The following is a 26,853-nucleotide window of genomic DNA, read 5'->3' as shown; positions in this document are numbered from 1 at the left end:
GAAATAAAAGAAATAAATTTGGACAAATGGATCATGAATAAGCTTAAGTAATGGATAATACAACTGGGAAATATATAGCTTTTTTACCTCAGCTCCAAACCATAGTTGGCCAGCAAGGTTTTCTTGCATCACATCATCAGGGAATTTAACTCTAAAATCTCTATTAGCTCTTTCACCAGGGATAATTTCATCCATTATTCGATTGCAAATGGTGAGAACCTGAAATGGCAAAACATACAATACATTGCAATGAGATTGGATAAAAAATGGCAAGCAAAAGCCATTTAATGATGAAGTTGATGATGCTATTCAGTTTCACACCCAATCGAATGCATGTAGTTTTGTGAAGCCACAAAACTACATGCAAAGCCATTAACACATGAAATCAAAATTTAACCCCACATGGAATTCATCAGACCAAACACTAGGAATATACAGGACAGATAATTTAATAAAACACATCAATGCATCAACTAAAATCAATTGAGTCATTGATTTAAAATACATAGTCTCTAATGAAATTTCAAATGGCTTGAATTTGTCAATGATGAAATTATTCTTTCAAATGGTATGATATTTATATGACCATTAGATTGTCTTAAGGTTGAAAACTATTTAAGACATGAACTGAAAAAATGAACTGTTAATTTTTCGATGAATATTTTAATAGCCTTTCGCATAATAGAGGCTAAAAAGCATTCAAATATTAAATCATTTGTGGGTAAATAATTTAGAATAATAGACTAATTTAGACAAAGAATTTAAAATAGTCTAATAAATCATTAAAGTTGATTTAGCTTTACCCTATCCTGACAGAGTCTTAGGTGATTAACCAGCATGGTACAACGTTCAGGATCTTTGCGTCCATCGAAGCTGTCCAGTTCCGATGCCACGAAAAGTAGTGCTTCATCAGCAAAGAAGAATTGAGCCAGCAGTGAGGTGTCATCTTTCTGTAATGAGAAAAAATAAAATTCAATTAGAAGAATTCAATAAAAATAGAACATTCTAGAAGGTACCATTGAACTTTTATAAATAAATATTTATAGCATTAACCTCCCTGATAAAAATAAACTCCTCCATTAAGGAGAGGTTTACCCTCCATTGAGGGTACAGGAAGGATAGGTGTACCCTTCCTGTACCCTTCAGCAAGGGTACACGAAGGGTATTTTAGAACATTGGTGGGTACGCCCTCTCCTTCCTGGAGGGTACGGGAAGGGTTTGACCAGCCTCGATGAAGGGTACAGGAAGGATAAGTGTACCCTTCCTGTACCCTTCAGCAAGGGTACACGAAGGGTATTTTAGAACATTGGTGGGTACGCCCTCTCCTTCCTGGAGGGTACGGGAAGGGTTTGGCCAGCCTCAATGAAGGGTACAGGAAGGGTAGGATAAAATAAAAACTAAAAATCCATAAATTAACATAAAAATTTAAAAAATCGCTAATAAACTAAATTAAACGAATGGGGATGAGTTGCAACAGTGATTTCTAAAGTTATAGGGCATAAAAAATATTAGCCTTCATGTGGTCTTGAACCCAGGACTTACATATTACAGGATCACGAACTAGAGATTTAACAACCTCGGCTATCGAGGTACTTGATATGAGTAGTTTCTGAACGGAACTTATACTCCAAAATCTTAAGATGAGAATCGCACCCGGGCCTAGGTGGAAGAAAGCTGTGACTTTTTTCTACCACACCTATTTCGTTTCAGAAAATAAGATCGGCATTCTAATACTGAACATCACTCTAGCGATGTCTCATTGTTAGCCACACAAATAGGTTACATCCTAAAACGTGAATGGAAGAACTTCTAAATGAGCTTTTTTCACACAATTACAGAAACTATTGTGTACAGTGGCGTAGTCAGGAATTTCGTTTGGGGGGGGGGGGGGGTCCAAAACCAGGTGGGAAAAGTTTTGAAAAACAGGATAGTAAGTATTGGAATTCAACTTATTCAAACACTTTTCATAATCGAAAAAACTTCAATAGTCAAAGAAATATTTTTTAAATTCATTATTTTTCAATATTTTGATTTCTATTATGAAGGAAAATGATTGTGTTTTTATACTTCGGAGGGGCGGAGGGTCCGAACCCTCCGGACCCCACCCCTGGATACGCTGAATATGTATATTATTGTTTTCCTTAAGGAAATTTTAAAGATTAGTTGTGTAGCCCGTCTATCTTTGCTTTCAAAGACTGCTTACGTTCTTGTACGGAACTCAATACTCTTTAGCAGGTGAAAGTAGCTAAGGAGACTCTTTCAGGATATGTTTTCTTCAGTTATAAATGCTAAGTCCCAAGGAAGGGTAAACGAAGGATTTTTCTCTCCTTCCCTTACCCTTAATGGTGGGTAGAGGAAGGGTACACGGATGGTAAGGGAAGGAGTTCCAAGGAAGGGTACACGAAGGATTTTTCTCTCCTTCCCTTACCCTTAATGGTGGGTAGAGGAAGGGTACACGGATGGTAAGGGTAGGAGTTCCAAGGAAGGGTACACGAAGGATTTTTCTCTCCTTCCCTTACCCTTAATGGTGGGTAGAGGAAGGGTACACGGATGGTAAGGGAAGGAGTTCCAAGGAAGGGTACACGAAGGATTTTTCTCTCCTTCCCTTACCCTTAATGGTGGGTAGAGGAAGGGTACACGGATGGTAAGGGAAGGAGTTCCAAGGAAGGGTACACAAAGGATTTTTCTCTCCTTCCCTTACCCTTAATGGTGGGTAGAGGAAGGGTACACGGATGGTAAGGGAAGGAGTTCCAAGGAAGGGTACACGAAGGATTTTTCTCTCCTTCCCTTACCCTTAATGGTGGGTAGGGCGTGGGTTGTGCAAGGGTAACTACCCACCATGAAGGATGCCACCCTTCCTGTACCCACCATGGTGGAGTTTATTTTTGTCAGGGCTTTTCTCCACAGAAAAAAATTAAGGGTATCACTACTGATCTGAAGTTACACAGATAAAATGAACCAATTCAATTATCCCCTAAGAGTTGATCAATTGCAATTGATACAATGTTTCATGTCGATTGTGGGAAATATTCAATAATTCAAAAATGAAATTGGGCTTCTTTCTTCTTCTCAAGAAAAATTATCAGATCTGGGGAACGAAACATACAAAAGTAAAGCAAAAATAGCTGGTGAAATATACACTTTCAATGGAAACCATCGACACCATGTGCAATTGGTATATTCTTTAGAGGAGGCGACCGACAGCATTGGCCACTTACACCATAGGGAAGGGTAGGGATGAATGGGTGAAGAGAAATCTCAGCTTAGCTTAGCATTAGCCTGTCCTTAAGGAAAGGCCCCAGTGAAACCATGGCTTACAGTCCCATTTGATGGAAGGAGGCCTGCTCTTGAAATTTCCTCCACACTAAACTAATGGGGGCAAGCAACAGACGTTTACCACTACCGGGATTTGAACCCAAGGGGTGCGAGGCCCTAGCTACCACACCAACCTGGTACCTCATGGATTTTTCAGTTATTAGGGACTAGATTCACCAATAAGAAAAAGTAATCGATCTTATTAGAGTTGGAAAAATAAAGATACCCATAATACAGGTAATACTTTTTTAAATCTGTCGGGTACATTTCATTCTAGCCTACCCAAGCTATTCGTGCTCTGCTGAAATATCACTTTTTGTAATTAAAAACTCAAGTTCCTGGTCGATTTGGCTGTCTACTGGTGGTATTACATTTAATTGGTATCTGGATAGTAAAAATAGGGGTAAAGTCACGGAATAGATTCAATTAGAAGGGAGCGGGGGTGTGGGCGTAGGGTTAAGGGCGGTTTTGATGATTTAGTGGTTGCTTGAAGGTGATGGGGTGTAATCCCAAAGGAATTTCAGCAATTCATTAGTGGTGAGATGAAATGATTTGGGAAAAAAACTATTAATAAAGATTTTAGAGTGGAGCCATTCGCAACGAAAAATCGGCGGCCTCAACCCTTTCGCAGATAAGTTGATGACGTAACGCGCTCCTGCCGAGCGTCACGTCTCAGACACTCCTCGGCCTCGCCTGGTTACTTGTTGTGTATACTGTCATGAGTGATTGCTTCCCTCAACAAGCGGTTCTCTCTCTGATCTAGTTAACGAACCGGAACTATAATGACGTCACCAACTTACATTAAGCGGGCGGAAACTTATATTTTCTAACTTTAAACGTCCGAGGGAGTGGAATAAAAGAGAAAGATATTTTTTGCGTCGTAAAATATTTTCTTCGTCCATCTGCCGAGTACTTATATGAACTGCGATATCGAGTCTGAGTAAACGAGCCCATTATGAGAGGCGAGGAGGCAGTCGCCTCTCCGGTTATACATCACTGGATTGTCGCCATACATAAATTGGAGATGGAAAACTAGGCCGTATCGAGAACGAGAAGGGGTTAATGAGGGTTCAAACCTCCCCGAAATGTTCGGGAGATATTCTTCTGAGTGTACCTCCACCAAAAGAGCCCCCCAAATGGGAACCCCCACCTCCATATGACCACAGTCCACCAACATTTTCTTATGTTCACGGGCTTAATGGCAAGTGACGCGTCAAGTAAAATCATTTGGAAAACATGCACAAAGGAATGAGTTTAACTCTGATCAGGTGGGCAATTTAAGGGAAAAAAACACATGTTATAAATACCATGAACAAACACGTGCAGCAAAAATGGGGTTTTACTCTGAATAAAACAGACCCTAAACCAGCGGAACGAGAACTCGGGAAGCCAGAAACTACGTAAAAGGCAAGCCATTCCTCATTTGTGACGCAACACTGGATTTTCACTTTCACTTCCTTAGTCTTTCGAGAGAGAGAATCGCTTACGCTCTAATTATGGTAATGAAACCATAACTCCAGTATATTAGTCATAGAAAAACAATAATTCCGGCTAGAAGCAACTAATGTTCTGAAATTATTGAATAAACCACTTCAAAACCGAGGAAATATAACGCATAACGTTATACTGATTAATTTCAGAATGTGATGGAGATTTCATGACTCCCATCAAGTATGGTGCACTCAGCGCTATAACCAAAGCGGCGAGGTTATATAATTTATGGGAGCAATTACCGGGGTTAACATTGAAACTTATACACGTGATGGAAACGTAATTGATTCGTGTACCACGAGACGTAGGCGCTGCAACACGCATTATTGCCCCGTTGACTGCAACACGAGGAAATTATGTTCGTTTCTGAGAACACAGGAAACCCAATGTACCCGGATAACAAGAGGATACTAGGAAGGAGACCTTTGGTGAAGGCTCGAGTATGACAGGTATAAACATTGACACCTACAAACGACCAATCGATCCAGCACAAGGGTGAGTGGAAGACAGCTAGGACTACAAGGAAATACGGCAAAGACGAAACAGCAAGGCATCAATTGAGCGATACTTCAACACCTTGTTGAAATATCGCTTAATGTATATTTTGTTCGGAGGTTAAAGTCCCGGTTCAAATCAGCTGTTTAAGCTATTAAGACAATTCTTTCTGACAATAAGTTCTAGGGCAGGTTAAGACATTTTCCTCCGCGTTGATGGTTGCTTAGCCAACCGAAAACCGATTTCGGAGGTATTAATTCCCATTTGAATTCCCTTTAGTAGATGAACTGATAAATTTCAAAAATAATTGTTAGTACGACATTGGACTTAATACCTTGACAATCGCACCTTCTATCCTTTTTTCTACCCATATAATCTCTTAAATTAACAAGTTGACCCTCACACAACATTCTGATTTTATTACCACCAAAATTTAAAGTCTGTTTACCCTGCTAATTATGCATAAGAATGGAGATTTGGTCTAATGAGATCCAACCTGGATCTCAATGGTTTCTTGAAAATTAAAGAATGGCGTTTCATTCGTAGTTAGATGAAGTAAGTTCTCGTTAACACTTACTCCGATTAATGACTGATTGAAATGAAATTATTTATAAATATAAATTATTGGATATATATTTCTTAAATTTTGATGGCTCAAATTGCGGCACATAACCTCTGGATTTGAGGAACAAAAACATGACTTCACCACTGCGTTAGGTTTTCCTAGAGCGAGGCCAAGCGCGGGGCAGTTAAAACGCAAAGTTCCTGCGTAAGACGACTACTAAACGTCGCGAGGATGGGAAGGCGCGCATGCCGCCACAGAGGCTTGGCCTATTTTTCCAAGCCATTAAATGGGAGAGAAATGGGAAGAGAGTCAGGGGCGGGAAGGATGAGCAAGCGTGTCAAGACACTTGCGGTGGACCCACCCCGGAGTGGCTTCGGAGGGAACGAGGTTATAAAGGCTTCTTTCGTTCCGAAGAATATAACGACCGGCTTACATTAAAGTGAACAAGCGAAGAGAAGACGAAAGCAGCGGTAGAAAAAGAAATATTCACAGCTACGAGGAGTTTATTTAGTAGAAAATTTAAATCGTAGGCAAGATGAATCTTACAGACTAGGGTTAGCATTCTTGCATATAGGAGCTACGAAACTCAGAAACAAAACATAGAACTACGAAAAGCTGATGTTATTAAGTGGGGATCGAAAACTGAACGAGACATATGAGCTGAAAAAAATGTTACTTAATACGAAAAATATCAATGTTTTATTAGTGATAGAGAGTTGGGCTACATGTGCCATCGGGAAATATGAGGGATGGAGACTCGGAATATTTGAAAAGAACATTAGTGGAGCTGTAAGTAATCCAACAACAAGAATTAGTCCACAAGCTTTGGGGTTTTAAGGATTTTACTAAGTTTCACCACATTTTACCAAATTTTATGGGTCAAAAGCAGATAATATCAAACGTAAAAATAATAGAACAAGTATTAGAAAAGCAATTCTAGAAGTGGTAATTTAGCTTATCTCAATTTAAAAAGGCATTTTAATTTTCAGACGAAATGAAAGGGGCACTTTCTTGTCTATTATAGTTGTTCCATTCAATTTCTATTATAATTATGAACCATTCTAATTTCCTGGACTGTGTCTAAAAATCGCGCTCACTGATACCGAAAGGTAACAGAAATGTAAATTAAGGAATGTAAATCGTGTTACGAATGAAATTTTCATAATAATTACGCAATATGATTATGAATATGAAATAATAACATTGCAAATTATGATAATAATATGTTTGCTGTTGAGTTCCACCAAAAGAAATCCACCACTTAAGTTTTCTCTTCCGACGGAGACGGAACGCCAATAATGAGGAATGAATGAAAATTGAGTCAGCGACGATAAAGAGACGAGCAGAAAAAAATGACCAAATAACTGCTCGAGGTTCATTTTGTGCATGGAGATGGACGAATATTATAAATAGAACGTTCGGGCCGAGAACACTGCAAGCGGATAAGAAATGAGATTCGAGGGTGGGTACTAAGGGCAGGGGTGTGGGGGTAGAGGTCTGGGGGGATTGGCACTCGACAAAGAAGTCCTAAGAAGCGAGTCGGTGAGGCGGCAAAGAAAAATGAACTCGTGCCGCCGCACCGCAGCCTCGCAGGGCTTCCAACTATGCAAATATTAAGCGAGGCTGTGCCCTCTTTAGGAACGCCACTGTACATGGAAGTCAAAATCAACACGCACACGACGTGTTGACAAGTTCAGTGGAAGCGAGGGGTACGATACGACTTACATAAGACGGAGCAAAGCGCTAAAGGGACCTCAGTTATTGCGAAAGTGGAGTACGTGGGTATCTCGGATCCATCCTCAGATAAACACTGAATTCGCAAACAAAGCTTGAGAGGTTTTAGTAAGCGGACAGAATATCTTCTGCTAATTGGAGGTGAGGGACTGTGATTCACTGGATTCAGCCAGAAACGAAGCACTTTAAAAAGTAATTGAATGTAAAAAATAAAAATATAGCTACAAAATAAGAATAATTAATTTAAGTTTCAAGAATTTCCTGAAAATAAGTTATTGAACGGCATTTCCATGGAGTGGGCGGATCATAAATTGTTTTTAAACTTTTAAACACCTAACTGTGAAAAAAATTATCGAAAAAAGTCTCCAAAGAGTTGGTGGTTTCCAGTGGTACCTACTTAGTGGAAATTGCTGGAAATTTCGAATGAATAAAACCAAGTTTAAGTAATTCATTCAATAAGTCTTAATAGAAGCTGATTCGACATGGAGCACTTCGTATTAAAATTAATAAATAATGCCTTTGTATTTCTACATTAATAAAAGGTTAATGTGATAATTGATTGGAAGATGCAGAGGAGAAAAATGAAATCATAGTAAAATTTGAAGAGGTGATTAATGAACATTTTGGGATGCAATACGACAATCAAATGAAGATGCCACTTTGTTATCTTCACAAAGCATCATGATCTGAAGAGAGATAGCTCTGCGTATTTGCGGTCTGAATAAGATATGATTACGGGATTAAGAATAATCCTCCGCTCAAATGGACCGAAATATTGGGTACATACAAAACTCGAAGAATCAGTTTTCTATCCCATCAGAACTAGTATTCTGATAGAATGGGAAACGGACGGACACCAAATGGTCAGAAAAGATAAGAAACGAGCTGGTTTACCAATAATAGGTGAAAAAGGGAATTAAGAACCACTATACGATGTATATTACAAAAGAGGATTGGTAGCGTCAAGACCCATTGCACATTAAAATGTGTTCACGATAGTCGCCACTCGCGGCGCTGACTGGGAGAGCGATCCGAATTTCACGGAGAAATAAGCGTGATCAATAAATTTAAGGAAATAATTCACTACTTCCCAATCCATAACTTCCTCCTCATCATCACAGGTCAACAATACTAAGACTGGTTTGACGCAGCTCTCTACTAAATACTATCAGCTAATCTTTCCACACCTACGTACTTCTTCTCTTTTTACATCTTCCTTTACCTGTTTCATAAATTTCATTCGAGGTCTTCCTTTTCCTTTGTGGCCATCTACTTGTCCCTCGACGATTGTTTCATCAGACGATCATGTCTCAAGATATGGCCTCCACGGTTGTTGGCCCTAAGTAGCAACTAAACTCAAGCTTCAACGGGACTGACTGGTGCCTCTCCCTCTATGCAGTCCTCATGCACTAAACACCAAAGATTAACTCGGAGGAAAGGCAATGTCAGAGGACATAACAATTACGTAAGAAATATCATGGAAGCAAAAACTGAGGGAAAATTACTCCGAGGAAAACCAAGACAAGTATTTGGGGAAGATCAAGAAGAACAAGGAGGAAAAAAATCAGAGACCAGCAGGAGGCAGCCAGCTTGAGAGCGCTCTTGTATACTTTTACTCTGAGGTTATTTCTATGCTAACATGATCATACCATAAATCTATACTAATTACGTAAAACTAATAACGAATTTCACGCATATCTGCGCGCAGAACTAGCTTTCGTCGCAACCGGACTGTAATGAATTGCAGCACGTGCATGCCTAGACGAAAACACTAAGGGCCACCCTCAGCTGTTCTGGGAAGAGTGACAGTTAAATGTATCACTCTCACTTCTTTAAAAGGGTTCGTCGCGACGGCCGACCACGTGCATGCCTGGACGGATCATTTGCCTGTCAAGACAGAAACTATTAAAAGGGTTCTAGATACCCTCATTACTTTTAAAGGGGTAATAGACGCATCCTGTTTTAAAAAGGGTCATAGATATTTTCACTGCTTTTAGAGGGGGATAGACGAGTGCAGCTTAAAGGGATTGTGGCAGCTGGAACCCTCAGGAACAACTTAAAAGGCCCATTTTGGGAGAAGCTCTCCCACTCTCCTTCCCCTGCCTCAGAAACGTATACTGATCTCCCCCCTCCCTTATCTAGGAATAAGAGTATATAAACCCTTGCATCCATGGACCTCGCGGGAAGAGACCTCGCTCGCTGCCGAAGGCTACGCTACTCCAGGGTTCTGGAGTCTGTAAGATTTTCTGAAATAAATGTCTCTTTCCCACTAGCATCACTCTGAATTTCAATTCTTAAGTACCAGCAACCCTCTCAGAGAGTCGATCTAGCCACTCGGATCGAACTCTACGTTTCAGTTGTGTGCACCGAAGAGTCGGGACATAACATAGAAACGTTATTGGTGTCAGGTGCTTGGGTGTGGTACAGTGATTGCTAGGTAGATTCTGCGTTCAGAAGACTGACGTAGATTCGAATAGAAAAAGCGAGCGGAGGAGAGCTGACGTCGCCGTGAGACGCCAGAGGTTGCACGGGGAGCAGAGACGCTGCTGCTGCCGTGGGTCGCCGAGATACGACGGAGAGCAGGCCCGCTGCCGTCACTGAGAGGAGCCGAGATTCGCCGGGGAGCTGAGACGCTGCCGCCGACGAGAAAGGACTGCCTAGACGCCGCACCGCCAGGGAGGCCGGATCGCCGCAGAGAGAGAGGCAGGAGCCAGAGACGACAAGAGGATTCGAGGAGGAGGAGCGCCGCAGACGCCGCAGAGGGGAATCAGCTGTGAGAACAGCTGTCGCAGGATCGCTGACCCATAGACTACTGGTGAGTCACACTCATTCCTTTCTCCTCACCCTAGTTATTTTGTCGTTGTGTATCTCAAATCCAAGAAAATGGCCGAGAGTAGCAATAGAGCAGGTTCAAGTGAATACTGCGGAATTATGGAGGCAATTAAATTGATTTCCCAGCCTTTCGATGGGGATAAAAGGAAGTTACGGGAATTTATAGATAATGTCGATGTGGCATTTGAACTCGTCCATCCCGATAACCACGAAAAACTGTTAAAATTTGTAAAGGCTAAAGTAACTGGCGAGGCCAGGTCGAAATTGATCGTAAGGGATCTAACAGACACTTGGGATAGAGTGAAAAGTGTTTTGGAGGAAAATTACTCCACTAAAAGAACATTAGACTACTACGCATGTAAAATGTTTAACTCGAAACAGGGCGTAGCTGAGTCAATAGCTTCGTGGGGAAGTCGCATCGACACGATGCAAACTGAATTGAGAGACGCGGCTAGGAGGGATTTGACAAATGAAGAAATAAATGGAGCAATTGCTCTCGTCAATCATTTGGCTAAGGCGTGTTTTATACAGGGGCTGAGTAATGATAGGATACAAACCATTGTCAGAAGCCGCGGAGAGAAAATTCTTCTCTCAACTGCTATTGAAATTGCGCTGGAAGAGGAAAGTGCAATATTATCGCAGAAAGAAAGGGGCAGCAAAGGGTTAATCACAGGCCCGAAAATTAGGTGCGAAAACTGCAATAAGGTAGGCCACACCTTGTCCAAGTGCTATTTGAAGAAAAGCGTAGATGAACCAAGGGGTGTGAGGGCGTTGAACGAAATGCGATGTTTCAGTTGCAATCGCCCAGGCCACTTGAAGAGGGACTGCCCAATGCTCAAGAGTGACCCAGATAATCGCCCCAAGAGTCGAAACGAGGGATCTAGGGGGTGGAAGAAAAAATGGGAAAACGGGCAGGGTAAAAATGTTGCCTCAGTGAAGAGGGTGAACGCCCTTCAGGCAGACGCCGTTGACACGGTGTCGTTTTTCGTCAGGGAATGTGAGGGGGAATGCCTTGCCTTTCTTGTGGATTCGGGAGCAGATGTCAGCATAGTAAAGGCATCGTTATTGAAAAGAGGAACAGATTACTTCCCGAAGGAAAAGATGAAAGTTATGGGAGTGACGGGGGAGGTAGTGAGCACTCTAGGTTCCGTGAGTCTCACCCTAATGACGGAGGACCGAGAGACTTCCCATAAATTTCAAATCGCAGATGATAATCTTACCCTTAAGCATGATGGGATCTTGGGTAAGGACTTTTGGTGCGAAATGCAGGCAAAAATTGATTATGAGAAAAGGATGATAACCGTGCAAGACGTAATCGTCAAGTTTGACTCCCGACCAGATGAGAAAATTTGCCCGCCAGCAAGAAGAATGACCCACATAACACTACCCGCTAGAAGTGAAGTGATAGTCAAGTATCATTCAGAGAAAGACGGCGAGGGCATAGTAGAAAAGAGGGAGATTTATCCAGGGGTACACATGGCGGCATCACTTACCGTCAGTGTAGCAAACGAGTGCATCACGAGCCTCGTAAATTCGAATGAGGAGGACCTACAGATAGAAGTGCCAAGCGTGAAATTGATGCCAATTAATGGTGATGAAATTAATTGTGAGAGTAATACCTTTAGTTCAAGGGTTGACAATGAGAAAATTAATCCTAGAGAGGTAAACGCACTCGAAGGATATCAAGCTGGCTCAGAATTGGAAAGGGAGCAACTCTTGATGGATTCCTTGAGGATTGGACATTTAAATAAGGAAGAAAAGAATGAGCTCATTAATATATTGGAAAAATACCAAGACGTATTTTACCTGCCAGGTGATACCCTTTCGTGCACCAACGCTATAGAGCATGCAATACCGACTCCTCTGATTGATCCCGCCAAACCAATCAACGTGAAGCCATACAGATTACCTGAGGCACATAAGGAGGAAGTTGACAAGCAAGTGAAGAAAATGCTTCAAGATGGAATTATCGTCCCGAGCAAAAGCGCGTGGAATTCGCCCATTTTAGTCGTCCCAAAGAAATTGGATGCCTCCGGAGAGAAAAAGTGGAGGATTGTCGTGGACTACAGAAAGCTGAATGACGTCTCGGTGGGGGATGCGTATCCGCTTCCGAACATTAATGAGATTATTGACCAGCTGGGAAAGGCACGCTACTTTTCCACGCTAGATTTGGCAAGCGGATTCCATCAAATCCCCTTGAAAAGAGAAGACAGGGAGAAGACTGCCTTCAGCTGTCCTTACGGGCACTTCGAATTCGTTCGAACCCCGTTCGGTTTAAAAGGGGCGCCGCCGACATTCCAGCGCTTGATGAATACTGTTTTATCAGGGCTACAGGGCATCAAATGTTTCATCTATTTAGATGATATAGTGATTCATGGAAATTCGTTGCAGAATCACAACGAAAAGCTCAAGGAGATTTTAGATAGATTGAGAGAAAATAACTTGAAATTACACCCGGATAAGTGTGAGTTCCTGAGAAAAGAGGTGAATTATCTGGGGCATGTAATATCAGAAGATGGGGTCAAACCTGACCCAGAAAAGGTCAGGAAGGTAAAAGAATTCCCATTGCCTAAAACCACTAAGCAATTGAAGGGATTTCTTGGATTAGCGGGATATTACCGCAGATTTATCCCCGAATTCAGTAAGATAGCGAAGCCACTACATGAGCTGCTCAAGAAAAATGTTAAATTTGAATGGGGCCGTAATCAACAGGCGAGTTTTGAAAAATTGAAATTTCTTCTGACCACGGAGCCAATCCTCAAATATCCAGATTTCTCAAAAGAATTCATCCTGACGACCGATGCAAGTAATGAAGCATTGGGTTGCGTATTGTCGCAAGGTGAAATTGGGAAGGATTTGCCTGTGGCTTATGCAAGCAGATCCCTCAATAAGGCAGAGAAGAACTATTCGACAATAGAGAAGGAGTTGTTGGCTATAATATGGGGGACAAAATATTTTCGACCTTACCTCTACGGTCGGAAATTCACGATTGTAACAGACCACAAGCCCCTCACTTGGATTTTTAACATCCGAGACCCTACGTCAAGATTGATGCGTTGGCGACTCAAGTTGGAAGAGTACGAGTACAAAGTGGTGTACAAGAAAGGAAAATTAAACTCCAACGCCGACGCCCTCAGCAGAGTGCACCAGATGTCGCTCCTCGATGAAAGGGAGGAGGGAGACAGCACGAGTGAAGATGACGTCACGGAGGATGAAGGGGAGAAGTCAAGGGAGGAATCTGAAGGACCTATGCAGTTGCCCGAGGGGGAAGAAGGAAGAAAAGAAGAGGACGGGATTTCGGAAGAGAGAAAGAAGAGAATATTGAAGGAATTCCATGATTCGCCGGTGGGAGGCCACCAAGGCATGAAGAGGACGTATGAGAGGATGAAGTTATTCTTCTCATGGCCGGGAATGAAGGAAGATGTGGAAGAATATATCCGCAGGTGCGTGGCATGCCAGAAGAATAAAATCACGAGAAGGAAGACCAAAATGCCGATGCAAATAACTTCAACACCCGAGTTTGTCTTCGAGAAATGCAGTTTGGACATCGTGGGCCCGCTACCTGTAACGCAGCGCGGATTTAAATATCTTCTCACCTTCCAGGATGAACTCTCAAAGTTCACGTTGGCTATTCCGTTGGAAAGGCAGGACGCCACGTCAATTGCAAAAGCTTTTGTAGAAAAAATCGTCCTCGTGTATGGTACGCCATTAACCGTACTAACTGATCAGGGAGCAAATTTCCTTAGCGAAGTATTTAAAGAAACGTGCAAAATTTTGAAAATAAGAAAGATACAAACGACAGCTTTTCACCCGCAGAGCAATGGCGCTCTGGAAAGGAGCCACAGAACGCTTACCGAATACCTCCGTCACTACATCGCTAGTGATCAATCCAATTGGGATGAATGGGTCAAATTCGCGGTATTTGTCTTTAATACAACGCCGCATACATGTACGAAGCTCACCCCTCATGAAGTGATGTTCGGTAGGAAACCGAATATACCTGGATGCTTTCAGGTGGAGCCAAAGGACAGGTGTTACACATACGACGACTACCTGGCCGACCTCAAATTAAGGATGCAAACCTGCTATAAGAAGGCCAGAGAAGGTCTCTTGGAATCAAAAGTCAAGTCAAAAGAGTATTACGATAGGACAAGTAAGGCAGAATTATTTCAAGAAGGGGACAAAGTACTCCTCTATGACGAATCTGTTAGAAGAGGGAGGTCGAGGAAGTTATCAACTCAATGGGTTGGACCTTATGAAGTAATTAGCGTAAATGGAGTCAATGTGACTATTAAAATGAAAAGAAAACTCATGAAGGTTCATGCAAATAGGCTGAAATTATTCTATTAATCCATTGCAGGAATGAAAATGGAGGTAGTGCTAAGACTCCTGCTGCTGTTTACCAGCATTGCTAGCGCCAAGGAGATTGATTTTTCAATTGAGAAAATAGAGGACTCACCCGGGCTGTACTACGAACACAAAGGGGAGGCACAATTATATAGCTCTGAATGGAAAGTTGTTACATATGTGAATTTGTCAGATATAGATGTTAAGTACGAAAGTCTACTTAAGTACGCTAATTTTACGATAGGTTTTTGCCAAACTTATGTTAATAATACGTGGACTAATGTCACAGATTGCACCCAGATGTTGCATTATGTACCAATTAAGATTAAGGACATTAGTAATAAAAAACAATTACTTTATCAATTAGCACGTAATCAAGAAAGCCCTCTGAGAATGAAAAGAGGTGCTCTTAATTTTATAGGGGAATTAAGCAAGGTTTTGTTCGGAACGATGGACGAGGCAGATGCAAAATATTACACTGAAAAGATTAATAGATTGGAAACTGAACAGACTGGTATATTAAAACTAACCAGGGAACAAATGACCGTAGTGAAAGCCACATTAAGGACGGTAAACTCAACCATTAGGGAGGTACAAGAGAACGAAGACGCGCTGTTAAGAAACTTTAAACTTGTAGAGGATCACTTAGATCAAAAGGACGGAGAGTTAAAGGGCAAAATCCGTCTATTGTCAGTCACCTTAATTCTTGAAAAACACATGATGCAACTGAACCGCATCATTCATGAAATCGAACAGGATTACGATTTGATAGTCAGCGCTATAGTGAATGCTCAACAGGGCATATTGCAACCACACGTAATTACTCCGGTACAAATAATTGAGATGATGAAAAGGAGCAGGGATGAGATACCTAATGACTTATCCCTTCCATTCCCTATGAGTGTGGCATACAGTAGTGCCTTATTAAATGTTATTGAATTTGATGTGTTTATTAACCACAATGCTCTTGTGTATGTGATTAAGGTACCACTAACGGATCACATAAAATTTAATGTTTATCAAGTGTTTCCATTTCCTATAAGAACTGAATTGAATGCTTTTAAATTTTTATATATTCAACCAGAGAAACCATACATTTTTATGGATATTGCAAAAAGATATTATTCTAAGCTTACTGAGAGTGATTTATCTAAATGTAAGAAAATTAATATGTATTGGAGGGTATGTAAACAAGTGTATCCTATTCTGTCTACGCACTTGCATGAAGAATGCGAAGCCAAGATGCTTCAGCCAATTAGAAAAATTCCATCTGATTGTTCTGTAAGAGTAGCCATACTTAACCAAACACTTTGGACTCAATTGGACAATAATGAATGGTTATATGTGTCCGGGAGACCAGAATCAATTACCATTTTGTGTGAGAAACAAGACCCAGTGGACGTACTTATTAACGGAACTGGAAAGCTAAGGTTGTTTAAGAAGTGTAAAGGCTACGGACCGAAAGTTTTAATCCAATCACAGTTTGTGTTCAACTCTAACTATAGCAACAAGGATGTGATTCCGCCGTTGAGTTTGTCATATGACTGTTGTCTCGATGGGAACGTTGTAGAAACGGTGAATTCTATGAAAATTGATACTCACCTGAATCATATTGTGAATAATATAGAGGACTTAAAATACGCAAGTCATAAGGTGCAAGAGGTAGAGAACTTATTGTCTGAAGAAGAATGGAAGCAAAGACAGACCGAGAGAGTATATAATCTCTCATTTATGTCAATTATTGGATTAATTGTAATTGTATTAATTTTCTGTTGCTATTGCTGTAAATGTTGTAAGGTCTATTTCCCAAGGTTTCTTAGGTCTTGTGAAAACGGTGACTCGTGCACTACTATTATATTCAGACCAAAAATTGTTAATAAGGTACACACTTCCAACGAGGTCATGGCAGATAATAAGGACCAATGTGAAGAGGGGGTTTGTTTAAATGAAATAATGTCTTCTCCAGGACCAGGCCGTCGCCCAGGGTCGAGAGGCGCTGTCTCTAAGCGTTAAGCTTAAGATGTCGAGAAAGCAACTAGGTATTTGTTGCTTTCTCTCGGTATGAGGGGAGGTGTAATGAATTGCAGCACGTGCATGCCTAGACGAAAACACTAAGGGCCACCCTCAGCTGTTCTGGGAAGAGTGACAGTTAAATGTATCACTCTCACTTCTTTAAAAGGGTTCGTCGCGACGGCCGACCACGTGCATGCCTGGACGGATCATTTGCCTGTCAAGACAGAAACTATTAAAAGGGTTCTAGATACCCTCATTACTTTTAAAGGGGTAATAGACGCATCCTGTTTTAAAAAGGGTCATAGATATTTTCACTGCTTTTAGAGGGGGATAGACGAGTGCAGCTTAAAGGGATTGTGGCAGCTGGAACCCTCAGGAACAACTTAAAAGGCCCATTTTGGGAGAAGCTCTCCCACTCTCCTTCCCCTGCCTCAGAAACGTATACTGATCTCCCCCCTCCCTTATCTAGGAATAAGAGTATATAAACCCTTGCATCCATGGACCTCGCGGGAAGAGACCTCGCTCGCTGCCGAAGGCTACGCTACTCCAGGGTTCTGGAGTCTGTAAGATTTTCTGAAATAAATGTCTCTTTCCCACTAGCATCACTCTGAATTTCAATTCTTAAGTACCAGCAACCCTCTCAGAGAGTCGATCTAGCCACTCGGATCGAACTCTACGTTTCAGTTGTGTGCACCGAAGAGTCGGGACATAACAGGACGCACACAGCTTATATCTAAATCTGGTGCTAATTTGTGGCTGTTTTTTTATATTTCAGTCCAGACACGCTTTATAACGCGAGCAAGGAAACAGAGTCGTAGCCAAGGGAGGTCAGATCGGGCGGCGCCCGACCAATAAGAATTTTAGCCCGACCTGGACAACTTGAAATGCAAGCACTTTACTATTGTATTCATCATAACCCGCCCCTAGCAACGTATACTTGTTGCACGACCTGACAACCTGACAGCAAAGCCCCCCATAGACAATAATATCGGCTACAGCCCAGCTACGAAGTGAACGAGATCACACCATTACCGCCTTACTTGGGAGGCTTGGGAGCACGCATAAAAAAATCGAACAGCGAGCGGCGGAGGGATGGACCAAAAATGCATTCGCGCAGACGGAAAAGAATTTCGCGGCAGCACTTCCTAAAGGCGAGAGCGACCTAGGGGGTGGAGGGGAGCAGGAGGAACCGGTTTAGCGTTCAAGTTCCAGAGAACGGAATGCCGCATGTCACAGCATATGTATGTATTACATATAGTGTGCTCCGTCGTCCCAGCTTCGAAACAGATTCCGAATGAACGAATTGCTCTCGATTCACGCGTTCGAGTCGTTCCCAATAGAGGGAGTGGCAACGAAGGTAAGTCCCTGGGGGAGGTGGGGGATTACACCCTCACCCCCCAGTTTTTTTCGTTTGTGGCGATTACCTGCGGTACATCTGCTGAGGAGACCACTAGCTTACGGGAATCAATCCACTGTATATTTCGATATAGTTAAGGAGTTATTTCGATATATCTAGTTAAATTTCATAATTTATGCCAATAGCGAACTATGAATTTAAATTTCAGCATCATGCAAACGAAATGTATAACTGACTTAACAAAATGCATGCGATTCCGATGCGTGCGAATTAACAACAAAGCATCAGTATACGAATCCCGCATATATTAAAAGCACCCCATTTTCCCCACACAGATGCAAAATTCTGGCTCCGTGCCCGATGTAATCACGAATGTCATAACATAGAATTCTGCAGTCGGCCGCTGAGAGTGCTATCACCCACCGCGATTATAGATGGGTTCACTATAGTTGCTTCTACGGAAAGGATTGGGGCGGCCTCCTCTATGAAGTCCCCGTACATGTAATATTAGTGGCTAGCATAAAGGATACGTGCACCAGCGCCGCCACACGGCATTAAGGGTAATGACACACTGGAGTCAGTCGGATTATATTATTAATTCTTTTATGCAAGTTTCTCTAAAAATATATGGTTTTAAAAATGCGTTGAAAACAACGTCACTGTTTACTCCACTAAAATAACTATTGTCTACCATAAATGACTCCGTATTCCACTCAATCATAAACTTAAAATATTTCCTTGATAATTAATATATAAAATACGAATGATTTTTCTCCACTTCCGTCATACAAAAATTATTTCTAAAAAATTCAAGGTGCTTCAGTTACATTTTCAGTTACCGGTCGCATAGTTCACTATTATCTCGATTTAATGACGCTTGGCAGCACTGGAACATGTAGATTATTCGTGCTACCACTCCCTCCCATCTCTGAAAACACCAGCGCTAAGGCGTTGTCCTCGGAAGAAAACTCTTTCTCCCGCCAGGAAAGGGGAAAAAAAACGCACGAGCCGACGGAATTAGCAATCCCGGAATCGTTTTAATCCCACTGGGTGTCCGTGACGAACGTCTTGGGAGAGAAAACCCACGGTGCAACTACCTTAAAGACACGCGCTTTGGCTGATTACGGGCAGTGGAACGCGTTGTTGTAAAAAAGCGGCTGACGGCAGTCGATGCAAAACGGAGATCTCTGCTTAGCGGGAAACTAGATATTCATCCAGTCAAGGAGGAAATGATAGAAAATACGACTCTATCATGTCCGATGAAGTGTCCATAAAAAGAGTATCCAAGGTATAAAGAAAACGCTCTCACCGGAATCGTCCAACGGAAACAAGCTATTCAAATTTAACCTATAATGCTATGTCAATAACAGTTTATTGAAATAAAATTTCCAAAAGGAGTCTGGGTAACATTAAAATTAGGAAAAATACAAGTTGGCAATTTTCAATGCTGAATCTCTCGTCCAGATAAGGCAAAAAGAAACTAATAGGAATTATTTTTACACTAATTTTTATTATCATCTATCAAAAACAGAAACCATAAAAATACATTACCATCAATTTAGTGTTACCCCCGAAAACGTGAAAGAGTAAAACGTGACGACCTTCATTTGTAGAAGATGGGTAATTCAATTGAATACAATGCAATTGCATCCAACCAACTGACGATTATGAAAAATAAGCCTTTGAATTACAATTCCTATCATAGGGATCCATGTCCGTCTCATCTGGTTATAGTGCCCTCAAAAAGTCCTAGTTAAATTATTATTCTGCTATTTCCCCAGTTTATATGGCACATTTTATCGATTCACCACATAAGTCATCGCTTTTTCCACATTTTCAACAGTATCTTACGGACAGAATTGAGAACGAACGGTGTGAGGCTTTCTGATATAATAATGTAAGGCATTCAAGGGTCATTAATAATTATATGCAATATCGGGAGGCACATCCTTGTCCCACTGGTACAAATGAAAACCTACTCAAACGGAAATTCACTAACCATGACTGGTAACTGAACGCTTAATTATACGCACGAGCATGCCTACTGAAACGCTGACTAGTATGAATACCGAAGCGGTCAAAACAGAACGCAATCAACATTTGAGTATCTGAGCATACAGTGCTAAATGACTAAATAACAATAAAGCTATTAAAAAAAAAGAATTGATAAAATTAATACAATGACACTTCTTTTGATCAAGTATATAAAAGGCTACATAGTTAAATGAAATTTGGGTAAAAAATTTCATATACTTTAAGTAGCAGTCTACTCAGGATTGTTAAACGATTCCAGAGTTCAAATTTACTGACTTTTCAATGAAATTTATTCATTTCCCGGACTTTCTGAGACGCTCCCTTAAATCACTAAAATGTAAGTATATAAAATATTTAAAGAGCATTTGAATTATTTTGACACGAATCGTTTTATAACTAACACGTAGAAATCAATAACAAATAAACTTTATTTAAGCCAAACAATGGTCACAAAAACGATGGCCCTCGGCCAGCTTACAACGCGGCGGTTCTTTTGATTCGTGCGCCAGGGAACAATTTTCCCTGACGTCATGGAAGATTCCCTGACTTTTCCTCCAATCACCCTCACCTATAACAACCCCGCAAGTACCGTGAACAGAAAATCTACGAAAATTATTTAAATTACCCCTTTTTCATAGCTACGCAACGTAAGTACTATCGACGCGGATTAACAATCTGGAAAATTAAGGCATGATAACTTTTCTATATATCCAAAAATCAAACCTGAAAGCAGAGTGAGGTAAGTGTAATTCGTAGATAGGTACGTCGCTTTTACGAATAGTAAAGCAAAGACACTGGTATTCAGAGCGGCTGTTTATGGTCCCAAAATAAGCCAGGAGGAATGAGAAAGCACACAAATTGCAGGGCTCAAAGACGAGGGAGAGGAAACGGTTGCCAAGAGTCATATCAGCGATCAAAGGGTGACGGTAAACGTGTAGGAGGGGTGGACGAGTAGAAGGGAGGATGGGGAGTCGATTAGGAATACTCGAGGGAGACACAAGAAGTGATTGGAGGGAGTAATTAAGGGCAACAGGCAGTTGGAAGGGTTTACTGGAAGGGAGGAGACATGGGGAGAGTGGGGTGGAGGAAGATGCAGCTCCATGGAGTGTGAGGGATGCTGGATTCCGAGAGATACGTCACATAGGATGAGCCGAATACGGAACTGATCTGAACATCCTTAGTGATGCTTGCAACGGGGTCGATAAATTAGGTCCGAAATCGATATTCATTAAAAGTGCATTAATTCATTTGCCAGCTCGGTGGCGGCGGCGTTAAGTTCTTACCTACCACACATGAAACCGCGGGTTCGAGTCCCGCCCAGGTAAGCTGCCCCTATCCAGAGCATGGGAGTTCGAGCAAATTTAATTGTTAAGTTAAAAAGCCCGATGCAAAACGGCCAATGGTGTTATTTTCGGTGGTTCAGGAATAAATAAAAAATAATAAAACATATTCGATGGAAGGGAAAGATACCTATCTTAATTAAAGGTTGGTTGAGGTATTTACGCATGTAGCATTTTGCGAATCCTTGCTTCCCTATCCTCCCAAATTGGACTCCTCTCTTCAATTCACAATAAGTCCTATTTTCTTCTATTCAACAAATAATAAACAATTCTCTTCCTCCCCCATCCTCTCTTGCATGACATTCTTCCCTCCAACACGGTTTTTCATCCCCTCCCCGAAAAGAACTAGCTACATCCTAATCCTCTCCACCCACTGTGTCTTCTAAAAAAGTTTTCTCTACCTGCCCACAATGTCTAGCACTTCGTCGTTCCTCTTCTCCGTACAATTCACCTCTTCTATTCTCCTCTACTCCCACACCTCGAACGCCTCCAGTCTTTTCTCGTCCTCATTCCTCAGGATCTACGTTTCCATATCGCAAAACGCAACACTCCAGATCAGACTAGTCACTAGCCATTCGTTTAAATCTTGCATAGCGATCATCTCATTATAGTTCATTATTATGGGATATAATAAAAAACGGATGCTTTGAGAACAGACTTAGCATGCAAATAAGCAATATATAGTAAATGAGAGAAGAACATACTTTTTTTCAACGGAGGGGTTCAGTCTAAATGAAGGTGAAGCCAGGAGCAGAGTGCAAATTTTTGTACATATATATCAACGAACGCATTTTAAATTTTATACTTGTTTTGATGGAAGAAAAATTTTCAAAGGCAATATTCATTAAGTATTTGGGGGGTGCGTTTCCCAAAACCATCTACTATTTCCTACATATTAACGCATCTATCCTATGATACCGCTTTGAGTTGGGAAACGATTACTAACATTAGTACATAAATAGAAAATACACGGAGCAATGACCTTCATCGACTAGACAGCTATTTGTAAATGGTTCCACCATTCAACCACATAAAGCAAACACAAGACAATTTGGATGTAAGAGGTCGGAAAAGAGCGGTGTAGGAGCAGTGACCCCGTTTGTAATCCCTATCGTCCGAAAAGAAGAAATGTTTCATATACTATGCAATCCAGCCGCAAAGAATAGTCTTTTTACAACTAAAAAAACTCCGCCCATTGGAAGGGACGTTATGACGCAATTCTCAAACTGTATTTCTAAATTACAAGCTAAAACAGGTGCCAAGTTACAATCTTCCATTGAACTCCTATCTCTGTTTTAATACATAAATGTACTGACGGTTTTTTAAGAGTGATTTGAATTTACAATAAGGTTAACTAAGATTTCGGTTGTGGGAAGCCTCGGTGAAAAATTCCACCAATCGGCCGTTATTTTCACTTATAGTTAGATCAGAAAGCGCATTCCTTGTAAGAATTCGGCAAAAGGAAGTAAGTAGATAAGTAATGACGAAAAAAATCCACCCCATCATGCCATTCTCTCGCGAGTCCAAAATACTGGTCCATTGACTCGTACAGGGAGAACGTTTCACGAGGGAAGCAATATCTCACAAGAGTTTTAACAATAATTAAATACGAGAGGTCGAAGCACGAGGCCAAGAAATATCCGAGAAGCGGTGACCCGCTCGGCATGCGCTCGTGACGTCATCAACTACCCTACGAAAAGATTATGACCGCCAATTTTCCGTTGCGAAGAGCTGGAGATGTACGTGTCAGATCGAAAAAATAAACGTTCGGGTCTCTTTATCAATCACAAAAAGCTATAATAATAGACTACAAAAATAGTGAACATTTACCATTTTAAAACCAAAGGCAAAATTTAGCCCCTTCATGTAATATTTCTTAATTTAAAGATACAAAATTTTACCGATTAAAGACTACGATCACACTTTAAGCACATAATCGATTCAATGCACCATTTCAAGCGAAACTGATGCTTAGGTAGTGGCTACAAAAGAACCGCTTTTCCTGGTTATATACAAGAGAGAGCATCACACGCATACCAAGTGGGTATCTACTCCTTACTTTTCTCCCACGCACAACTCTGATTTCACGTGATATGGAAGTCACTGTAGTGTGTACTTAAGAGGCCTGTATCCATCCAGCCACAATAATAACCCAGGCAAACCTCATTTACGATCTGACTACGGTGTGCAGAAGCATTAGCACGGTTAGTGCGGGCTCGAGTAGGGAGAGGGAATTTATACGAAGGATGAAGGCCACTGACGACTAAGGATCCTGAACGTGTATTAGCGGAGGAAATCGTAAGCATTTGCTGCTGAGTACTGCGCACAAGTGAGAAGTGAGTCGGTAAATATCCGAAAGAAGATTGAGTTCACTTTTTGTAGCTACATTATGTGGTGAAATTTTACATACAGGGGGGCCTGGGGTGATTGGGGGCACTAGGCTGGGGCTCATAGTGGGGCCCTCCTTACCGCAAGATATTGGGGGTCGTCCCCCGATAAATGTTAGGAAATTGCATGCCCGGAAATGGATTTTGACTATTTGACTCAATTCTGGCTTTTAAAAACAAGATAAAAGTTAATAAAAAATAGCAATTTCATAAGAAAAAATAGAGTGAAAAGTGAGAATTTCACAGCTAATAAAATGTAATAATGTATTATGGTTATATTATCTAATAGGTGAAAATTTTCCTGGAAACTACGCTGAAATATAAAAAATCTCTAAAATAGCCTTTTTTGAATCTCTTTCAAAAAAGTATCAGGTTATCTTCATTCCTCCGATAGCTTAATTTTATTTTTTATATGATATTTTTTTGCACTGTGTAAGTAGTAAATAAAGCAAATTATTTAAAACATAAGAATTTTTTCATCGCAAAAAAAACCTTTGGCTCAAGTAATCTGGATATTTATATTATTATACCTTAATTACACTTCACGGTAGACGCAAGCGTTGTGGCGAACCCCTGTGCTAGGGGCCATCGGCGATCGCCGACCAGCCGACCTGGCCAGACCGCCCCTGATTATACATCAAAGGAACCATAGAGGAAATGCGACAAAACACAGTATAAATACGAAACCTATTAACTTCGCCTCTTAATACCGGATATCAAACATTTTTATCACATAACAACATTTTTTCTAACGTTGGTAAATAATCACTTGTTCCAAAATTCGTAAATAATGTTTAAGTAATCGATATGCGGACATTTATATTTTCCTTACGCGGTATTATGAGATATATTTTGCAATAATGAAATGTATCCTCGTTAAATTTTACTTTAGAGTAAATCCAAGAGGTGTCTCGTGTAACCAACAGGTCAATTATAAGGCATATAATGGCTATTTCACCATATTCATACCTTTACAGACCGACTCCCACTTTAATCTGCATTACCACAACACAAAATTAAGGATAATACTCCTCTGACCGCAGCACTTTTATAGCTAGTATTCAATGAAATATCATTAAGGCTCGATTAAACTTTACCACACAATACTTAGCTTAAGCTCTTCTTCCAATTTCCTGCACTTCTCACACCATACTTTCCCCAATTATTTAAAAAGCACTCATTCTACGGCATTCCAGTTTCTTTCATTCATTTCTCCATTCTCGGTGATGAAAAATACGATTGTGCAGAGCTTCCTAAAAGAAATAATGTTGGACAGACCGCGGCAATGACGAGGTAAATATTAAACGGAAAGTAAAAAATTTCTAGATATCCCCAGAGAATGCGATACGAAAATGGACGCAATTTAAATAGACAAATATCGCTAAATCGAGCTGAACGGAAGAAAAAATAATTTCTAATTTCCATGTAAAACTACTTCAATGAAAAATTACAATATGCTGGAAAAAATGGGGTCTAGTAGCACCGATGGTATTACATACAATCAATTTCAAACAAGAATTACGGCTATAAATTCACGATGCATTTACTTATTCACCTCTCCATTATTACGTGTGCCAGTATTAGATACAAATATTGGGAGTCACTGGTGAGTGCCTAAATGAAATGATTTAAAAAAAACACGTAGAGTGTACCTTCGCCAAGGATCACGGCACGAAAAGAATTCTTGCAGGCAGAGATTATGCTCGGTTCCTTCTGATATCTTATAATTAGAGAAGACCGGAAAGTTCATCTGAACAACACATGCGTAACATATCATATCCACCATCAAAATCTTATCCACTGTGCGTGAGCATTCTGACTTAGATACCCAGAGAAACACAAAACCAGGAACTCCGCTTATCTCATTTCATGTAACAAGAAAAGGATTTGCTGCTTTATGATTAGTAATTATCTCAGCCATAAGCTCAAAAATCAAAGATATAAAATCAACTGAAAAAATCGTTAGTTGAACTAACAAAGTGAATTCAATATATTTTTTGAAATTCAGTAAAGTATTATCGGATCGGTGCAGGACAATATTCACTGTGAACAACATGGAGACAATAACGACATGACGAATAAATATTTCAATTATTATGTTTTCTCGTGAAAAAGGACAAAAGGACATCAACCGCAGAGTATAAATATTCCAAGAATCACTTCTATCGCTAGGAGGTGATCGTCTCTGTAGTGATGTGATACTGAATATGAGACAATCATCCGACATCGACTTCTATTATATTTGAATGACTTAATCAATAGAACGAAAGAATTTCCCGTTCAATTCAAGCGGAATAGAGAGTGAAAGAAATTGGTTACAGCTCTATTACCCCAGAAAATAATAATGATTGTAATTTTCATTTTCGCAAGGCAATCTTTCATATTCTTTCCCGATTTTTCCGTTTCCGGACACCTAATTCCCACGTAATCTAATAAGGAAACATTTAAATAACGCATTTCGTGGCCAAGGAGATAGGTTGGTTAGCATTTAAAAATCAACAGATAGCAGCGTATTTCATCAATTTTATCTTCAAAATCTGTGTTAAAAAGGCACGAAAGAAATGACCGTTGAGAATAATTTCCGCACGCTATGAATATATATAAATTTTGATTTGCACAACACATTCCCCATTCCATACACATGAAGTCGACCAGGGGTAAAATTAGTCAATTGCATCGCATTTGTCTAATGTCATCGTTCTCTTTGACTCGTCAACGGTAGATGTAGATGCTCTAGGAAAACGTGAAGTATGTATCACAACCTAGGTTGCACATTGCACAGCTCCGAAGAATAGTCACTTGATGACTACTTAATTCTTGAATTTTATTAAGTTTTGATAAATTAGGCTTCAACGTCAGGCGAGCATGTATGCTTACGCATGATAAATTCTTATATCAATGAGGTAAAATCAACATATTAATATTCATTATGGTACTTCACGG

At 40.6% G+C, this 26,853-nt stretch overlaps 1 protein-coding gene across 3 annotated transcripts in view; it reads right to left on the bottom strand.

Annotated features, from left to right (window-relative positions):
• Positions 1-26,853, bottom strand: part of LOC124153612 (lateral signaling target protein 2 homolog) — a 106,079-nt gene that overhangs the window by 18,726 nt on the left and 60,500 nt on the right. For all 3 annotated transcript variants that reach the window (XM_046526895.1, XM_046526897.1, XM_046526896.1), the window contains exons 2-3: positions 804-950; positions 88-219 (exon numbers count right to left, since the gene is read on the bottom strand). In XM_046526895.1, coding sequence (XP_046382851.1) covers positions 88-219; positions 804-950 — 279 coding nt within the window. The remainder of the gene's footprint in view (positions 1-87; positions 220-803; positions 951-26,853) is intronic.

This window comes from Ischnura elegans, chromosome 2 (genome assembly GCF_921293095.1).
Source record: "Ischnura elegans chromosome 2, ioIscEleg1.1, whole genome shotgun sequence".
NCBI classification, from domain to species: domain Eukaryota; kingdom Metazoa; phylum Arthropoda; class Insecta; order Odonata; family Coenagrionidae; genus Ischnura; species Ischnura elegans.
Note: the sequence above shows the minus strand (reverse complement) of the source record. Positions and strands in the feature narration are given on the sequence as shown.